Consider the following 8646-nt stretch of genomic DNA (forward strand, 5'->3'; position numbering starts at 1 on the left):
TCTCTTGCCTTTACTATGGGTTGCCCGCAACCTTTAATCTACTTTTTGTAACTATGCCCCACAGCCACAAGTGTAACAATCAGTGTCTCATCCAATTTTCTTATGATATTTTATACTAATTTCTTTTAATCAAATTAATAATTATGTTTAATACGTCAATATTATGGTGATGTTCTATTTTTTTACTTAGACACTAGTATATCATGAGAAATTCAATTACGGTGATATTATAATAATAATTTCTCAAACATAAAAGGTAAAAAACCATGCATATATGCTCAGATATTAAAAAACATGATGCCACAACTTTAAATACACTGGCAAAGTCTCTTTCTAGCTAAATGTCTTGACTCTTCTCCTCTTTCAAAATGAAGCTTCATGCAATGGAGGCCTTTGGGAGAAGCCAAGGGCAGCCAAAAACAGCTAAAATTGTCCTAATAGTAATCTTTGTCACCCTAGTTTTTCTCACAATAATCCCTGCATTTTACCCTCTCCTAGGGTATCCTCTATACCTCTTAAAAGCTTCATCTCCCAAGCCCTCACCTGCCACCGCATTCGACTCTCGAGAAGGCGAACTCCGGTCTTCGATAAGGATATCCGAAGGAGAGGACTGCGACATATTCTCGGGCGAATGGGTACCGAATCACAACGCGCCGTACTACACGAACACGACGTGCTGGGCGATACACGAGCATCAGAATTGCATGAAATACGGAAGGCCCGATACCGAGTTCATGAAATGGAAATGGAAACCTGATGGGTGTGAGCTCCCTGTTTTGAACCCAGCTCAGTTCCTGGAAATCGTTAGGGGAAAATCTCTGGCCTTTGTTGGTGACTCTGTGGGTAGAAACCAGATGCAGTCCTTGATATGCCTCCTTTCAAGAGTTAGTCACTTACATTTGTTTCCCATCTATATTTTACTACTTATGTGATAATTACGTATTATGGATTTATATTTAATAACTATATATAAATCACTTTACGTTAAAAAATAATTAATAACATAAGTGACAAGTTCAAAAATATTTATGCACGCAGGTGAGTATATATATACTGTTTGTGGGCACCTAAAAAAGAATAATTTATCGATGGATAGACACAAATATAATTTAATGATGAACACAATCAATAAATGAATAGTTGATATGAAAAAAATTCAGATTTCAAAATGAATTTGTTCAGATCTGTCACTGTATAATATTTTTAATCCATACAATATTGGTGCATGGAAAATAAACCCCGGACAAACAATATACATGCACTATTATTTCATATAAGGTGATAAAAAAAGCTAATTAAAAGGATTGTCATGGATTTTGTTTATATTAATTTTAAATCTTCATGTATTGATTATTGAATTAAAAATATAATATTCTATTCTAATTTTCTTGCTTTGCAAATGTTTGCATGCATGCTTGTGAAGCAAAATTGCTAAAATGATTACATATATTTGTTGAAAATCTATCCTTAGATTTAATATTAGAGTAGATACATCAAGTATATTTTTATGAAAAAAATATTTTAAATAATAAAATAATTTCAGGTGGTCCTAAACAGTTGTCCAATCAATTTTAGTTAGTAGCAAGGTTAGTTTACCTAAGCCAATATGTAAAATCAAAGATTAGGTGAAATTATGGGGTGGAATCTTTAGGAACACAGTTGTTCAATTATTAGTTCACATAATTAAAAAGCATCTTAAAAGATATGACAGCTCGAAAATAAAATCAAAAGGTGTAAATATTGGATTTCATAATGTTTTAATATTTTTTTTCTTTAAAAAAAACTATACGTACAGAAAAAAATCATATTCTTTAAAATTATTCACCTAGATACTAACAAAAACATAATGACAAAAGAAGAAAAAGAAGAAGCTAATAATGAAGAGAATTTGAATTTTCAGTATTCTTTAAATCATCACTTTTGCTACTGTAGTGTGACTTAAATGAAGTTATTTAAAAATAATGATGATATTTCTAAAATAATTGATTGTCTTCGTCTCTAATAATTATTAAGATGTTGGCTGCTATCTAAATGTAGACATTTCAACTAATTATATTTTTATGTCAAGAATGAATATAGTAAATTAAATTTAGACAATAATCTTAAAATATTAAATTTAAATTCATAAATTAATAATTAGATATAAAATTATATTTAAAATAAAAAGGATATGTATGATAATAATAATAATAATTGAAGTTGACGTATTTGCATACAGTCATAGGTAACGTGGGCTCGTTTGTCTGGTATAAACTTGTTCATAGATTTTTAATATGTTTTGTCGCCAAAACATTAAATTATTTGGTCTAAATTCTATCTCTATTCGATAATGTTTTGCTTTGATCCACACCATAGATTGCTTTGTTATTCATCATTGATTCTTCCCAATACTTACCGGATAACTGGATAAGGTTTACACCACTGAAAATCTTTTGCTATTAAAGACTAATACAATAACGAAATAATGTTTTTTTTTAATATTTATATAATTAAACTTAAATAAAATTATTATTAAATAATAAGTTATTGTTTCAGGTTGAATATCCAATAGATGTTTCGTATACACCAGACGAGAGATTCAAACGATGGACATACACGACTTACAATTTCACCATTGCTTACTTTTGGACTCCACATCTGGTGAAATCAGAAGAAAGGGAGGACAACCGCGGTCCTACGCAGACAGGACTTTTTAATCTCTATCTCGACGAATTCGACGAACGGTGGACGACCCAGATCGAAGAATTCGACTACTTAATCATCTCCGGAGGCCATTGGTTTTATCGTCCATCGGTTTTCTACGAAAATCATCGGATTGTGGGTTGCCATTTTTGTCTTCTTGAAAATGTCACGGACTTAACCAAGTTTTATGGGTACCGAAAGGCTTTCAGGACTGCTTTTAAAGCTATTAATAGCTTGGAGAACTTCAAAGGCATAACAATTTTAAGAACATTCGCACCACCACACTTCGAGAATGGATTGTGGAACCGAGGTGGGAATTGCGTGAGAACGAAGCCGTTCCGAAGCAACGAGACTGCATTGGATGGTGATAACATGGAGTTTTATATGATTCAAATCGAGGAATTCAAAACTGCCGAAAGAGATGGGAAAAAGAAAGGAAAGAAATATCGGTTAATGGATACGACACAAGCGTCGTTGTTGCGACCGGACGGTCATCCGAGCCGATACGGACATTGGGCTCATGAAAACGTGACATTGTACAACGATTGTGTGCACTGGTGCTTGCCTGGTCCGATTGATACTTGGAACGATTTCTTGCTTCAAATGTTGAAGATGGAAGGATTAAGGTCACATAAGGAGATGCTTTTGTCAGGTGACAGAAGAATGAGATTCTAATAAATATTTCAAGTTTGTTTTGCCTTTTTATGTTATTATTTGTTTCTAATTGTTTATTGTATGATTAGTACTTTGGTTAATTGCACTTTTACGCTTATCTTATTGATAATTTATGTAAGTTCGAATGAAATTTGAGTAAGAACGATTAAAATTTCTAACAGTGAAGATGGGAGGATCTTGTTCATTTACAAGTGTCAAGATTCAAGTCTTGATTGATTGGTTGAACCAAATGGATGAAGAAATTATATTTGTTGCAAAATCCCAAACCTTTCCCGTATTGTTTGATGGGTCTAAGATGACACATTGGACCACAAAAACGAACACCAAAATTCAATCCTTTAAAAATTTCATCAAATATATACAATATTTTCAAAACATTCATACAAAATAAAATTGATGCGTAAACTTAGAGTTACAAATTGAATACAAGTAAGGTCCTATAAATACATATTCACACTAAAGAATCAAGTATTATACTCTAAATTGATGGCACTAGAGGTCTCTTGCTGACGGTGCTCCTCGAATACAAACATGAATATACTAACTTGCAAACATAACCAATCTGAATGTTGAGCTTCACAAGCTCAATGGTACACATCATCTCTATTATATTTCATGTAATTCATAAATATAAATATGTTAGTCAAACATAAATATAGAGACATGACAAAAATATTTTAATTAACTTATTCATTAGAGTTTATTAAGTTATTAATCATGAACGGAGGGTAACTACAAAGGCTTGTTTTCTCATAACCAAACTCATACAAATAGATTTCATGAATGGTATCATATTTCCCATATTCAAATTACTCCCTTAGAGTATATATGAACCTACTGATGTCAAGCAAAAGAATAACATATTAAACAAAATTGCACGTGTGCTTAGATAGTATGAGATATTTGGATAGTTCATACGTCACAAACGATCGCTGATCACATAACATGTGTATTCATACGCATCATCATTTTAAAGTATATTATCTGATTACTTTAGATAGTATATGTGTTCACATGATCTTAATTTGTATTCGGTTGATGGACATTGTTAAAGGATTTCCTTTCCCGTGTATGAGGTTCTTTTACTTTTTTGTATATTCTCAATGCAAATTAGTGACGTGGAGTTTTGCTATGGGATGTTGTTGTCTTGTTATGTGATGATAGTGTTTTTGTCACGGGTGGGACTTGGAATATTGTTGATGTTTCTTTTGGAGTGTGCCCAGATGCTTCGATTAGAAGTAAGACACTCAATCGGCCGTATGAAATTTATTTTTGTTCGACTAAAATTATCTTTTGAGATCTTAGATCCAAGTATTTTATTTGTAGCAGATGATGAAAGTTCATTCTCGATTATTCAAAAAATGATAGGTTTATTTCCAAAGTTTGGATTTCAATTTTTTTCTTTTGTATTTGAGAAATGATATTTTTTTTATTTCTGGTTCAATGCAATTTTTGAACTTTATAGAAAGTTTTCTTATTGGTATGGTTAAAGGAAATTCAATTATTAAAGAACAAAAAACCAAAAGAGATTTTGGTCATATATTAAGACTATGGCCTACTAGAAACTTATGGCAAGATTTATAGATTATTTGCACTCTAAAGATAGTAGAAAAAGAAAAGAAAAATAATTAACAATATGGGGTTGTTGATGGCCAAAACGCAAAAACCCAAAGAAAGAACATCAGGATTCTTTCATTGGTGACAAGCAATTCATAATTATGATTTGACAAATTCGTGTTTAAATCATTGTCACCAATTTCCTGATGGACTGTTTTTTTTTTCTTTTTGAATTGTTGATGTACTGTCTTTATTTATTCATATAATCAAAAAAAATTCTTGCTTTTTCAGGCGTCCCTACCATGAATTTCCGTGCTATTCAGTCTCCCAATGGAAATACCTCTCCACAAAACACTTCCAATGAATTTAATTAGTTTATTCAATTTTATAATCAAACAACTTGTATTATATTAGTCATGAATGGTTTTATTTTTTATGTATCTTGTATACATCTGTTTTGTTCGGGTTTTATTCGTTTATTATTATTATTATTATTATTATTATTATTATTATTATATTTGTTGAAAATATTTTGATGTTTTGATATAATAAATTAAGTTAAATGAATTTTAAGATTTTACAAAAGGTTTTCTAAAGTATATTCGAATATCAAAATATTACTCTAAGTCTTTCAAAATTCTTTTTAATCCTTACTAAAGTGTAAATATATGTTAAACAAATTTACAAAGTATTTCGAGCCTTAATCGAGTCAAAAATCATTTCTTAATTAAAATCAAACCAAAATGGGCAGATTGCCCAGAGGGAACCGATTCCCCCCCTGAATGGTTTGGCTCCAAGAAATAATAGAATGCTCAGAGGGAACCGATTCCCCCAAGGGGATACCGATTACCCCCTGTTCAACGATCGAAATATTTGAATTTTACACTAAGGGAATCGATTCCCTATGAGGGGGTACCGATTCCCCCCATGCTCCAAGCAGTTTTATTAATTGTTTTCACACTTAAACGACTCCATTGACTCCACTAAATATCCCCAACGTTCAGAATCAATTGAAGGAGTATTTAAACAAGCTTAGAAGCCATTGATCAACAACAAGAAATAACAATCAATAAGAATTAAGAGAGAATCAAAAAGAAAGCATCAAACCTCAAGTTTGAGCACATTCAAGCTTATTTCATTCAATATTCATTTTTGCTTTCAAGAACACTTATTGTGCTCAATTGTATTATTCTTGAGTGTTCTTTCTGTTAGAGTATGCTCAAAGACCAATCATATGATGATTGTAATAATAATTTTATTCACCGATTTTATTGAATAAAGGCATTGCCGCTATTATTTTCATATATGTGTTTAACATAAATTGGAAGATAATAAAATCCATATAATGACATAATTGTTATTATTAAAAGATCCCTAGTCAAGTATTATTATGGGCATGGACAATAATAATACGCTTAAGACTAACATGTTATTGATTGATGACAATGAGTTGTCATTGACATAGAGATGTCAGAATTGATACATGATTATATTGTTAGAGAACAATGTATTGGATGACCGACCATGAGCATATGTCTTGGATTATTATGTGACAGTCATAACATTGCTCATGGTGATGACTATATGATCCTCAGACTTGAGATCAATATTATCCCAACATATATTGTTGTCTGTTTTGATGCAGCTAAACAAGCTCCGTAACTGGTTGCTCTATAAAGACTGTTATTGAATATATCTCAATATGTAGTGGGTGTGTATGATTAAGATAGGATTTGTCATTCCTACATAATAGGAAATATATACATGCCACTTGATTGAGTAAGACTAGAAATGCATGGCCATGCTCGATAAGTTGATATGAGATATCATAAACTATTCGTTAATTAAAGTCTCTATATAACAAGAAACAATAGATGGGCTATACAAGTGTGACTATTCCAAGACTTGTGCCTATTCTAGATATAAAGGACATAAGGATGTAACATAAAAGAGTAATCACCAAGATGAATGTTGAATCATATTTTCTTGTAACTTAGGTGACAATGATATATTGCTAGATGTCACTCATTGTATGTAATATTAGAATTGTTCTAATAATTACTGCTAACGTTACAAGAACCTACAAGGTCACACCCTAGGATTGAAACGAGCAAAGATGTACAATTTGTTGTACGTTACTAAAATATATGTTTTTAATAATCCCGAATATTTAATTTCAATTAATTAATTAAATATAGATTTAATTAATTTGAAATAATAAAATCCCCAATATGATTAGGTACTTGGATATAAGAGGATTATTAAATTTCAATTAATTAAATATAGATTTAATTAATTTGAAATAATAAAACCCTAATATGATTAGGGTAACTTGGCTATAAAAGGGTGTGTTAGGTCTAGCAGCCGTTTTTGCAAAAAAACACACAAACCCTTCAGCCATTTTCTCTCAAAATAGTTTTGGGGAAAACAAATATTGCTCTCAATCGGGTGAACTGAGTAGAGGCCGAGACGTGATTTCGTGGAGGCTTTCAATTCGAATCGATCTACACCACCGTATTCACTGATGTTCTTGCTGTTTTCAAGGAACCCACTGTAAGTATTCGTATCTCTTCCTCCCGATTTCGGTTTTTCGTACTTGGATCGCTAGGGAGACCGTCGAGTTTTGTTTCCGCTGCGCCATGAGGTGCGCCGAAGGTCCCAACAGTGGCATCAGAGCCACTTGTACGATCTGATTTTGGGTTAAATTTTTGGTTGATGCGATATGTATGAGATGCATGTTCTAGTTTTATCAATTTCGGTAAATATGTTGATATCATTGTTCAAATCGATACCCGCAACGATTAATATGTTAATTTGTTAATATGTTTTTCAATCGATTTGTTATTGGATGATCTATGGGAGTGCTATAGCAAATCTCGTTTAGCAGTGGAACAATGGTTGTTCCGATGCAGAAAACCTTCGGGATTGAAAATCCAAAAGAACGATTATGTTGATAATTGTTATCAAATCGTGAAATTTTTCCATGGAAACAGAAGTACTGTTTTTCAAAAAAAAAATCCTACCGAGCAATTCACAATGGTTTATTTTGAAATACGGTCTGCGAGCCGTGCCTTTCTATATCTCTGTTGTATTTCTTTTCATCTTCCCTCGTATGTAAAGAGTTCTTTAAAATTGTAAATCTATGAAGATTCACAGGGAGCATAAGAATGGTGAGAACATGCCTAGAGAGCAGTCTTAGGCTTTAGGGTTCTTGGTTCTCCCATTGGCTTGGGATGGGCTACATTAGTCATTGGTTTGGGCTATAACCATTGCATCTTATTTATTGCTATATTTGTTATGTATGCAATGCATCAAATGATATAATAAGAATAAATATTGATGAGATCAATAAGGGCCTAATATTAAAACGAACAATGATGAGATAATTACGCAAATCCCTCTTTATAATCTAAGTTAACTTAACCGTCCAATATTTACCCTCGTTAAGGCTTTGATCGATATGGTATGGGCTTTTCCAAAGCATTGGCACATAAATCTATCTTGGTTAAACGCGAAGAATAAGCAAGTGATATTCACCGGTTGAAATATTGGTAATAACTTAGCTAGGTTATTCTAATAGGATTAGAAACCTAGAGGTTAAATATTTGGATAAGTCATGAGATGACTTGAACAAAAGTTGTTCACCAAAATGAGGAGTTACATGAGATGTAACTAATCAAGTGTTAATTACCTAAATAATCACTATCCTAAAAGAAAAACCAAAACTGATTT

The 8646-nt window shown here is 32.0% G+C and overlaps 1 protein-coding gene across 1 annotated transcript; it reads left to right on the forward strand.

Annotated features, from left to right (window-relative positions):
* The first annotated feature begins 297 nt into the window (after window positions 1–297).
* LOC120196796 (protein trichome birefringence-like 19) lies at window positions 298–3496 on the forward strand. Its single transcript, XM_039198513.1, has 2 exons — window positions 298–884; window positions 2536–3496. The coding sequence occupies exons 1-2, from the start codon at window positions 369–371 to the stop codon at window positions 3355–3357; spliced, it is 1338 nt and encodes a 445-aa protein (XP_039054444.1). The 5' UTR covers window positions 298–368; the 3' UTR covers window positions 3358–3496.
* Window positions 3497–8646: the final 5150 nt, after the last annotated feature.

The sequence above is a fragment of the Hibiscus syriacus genome, unplaced genomic scaffold (assembly GCF_006381635.1).
Source record: "Hibiscus syriacus cultivar Baekdansim isolate YM2019G1 unplaced genomic scaffold, ASM638163v2 tig00117034_pilon, whole genome shotgun sequence".
Classification (NCBI taxonomy): Eukaryota; Viridiplantae; Streptophyta; class Magnoliopsida; order Malvales; family Malvaceae; genus Hibiscus; species Hibiscus syriacus.

Coding starts and splice junctions, on each gene's coding strand:
- LOC120196796 (XM_039198513.1), top strand. CDS start 369: ATGAAGCTTCATGCAATGGAGGCCTTTGGGAGAAGCCAAGGGCAGCCA. Junction 885..2,535: donor TGATATGCCTCCTTTCAAGA/GTTAGTCACTTA, acceptor TTATTGTTTCAG/GTTGAATATCCAATAGATGT.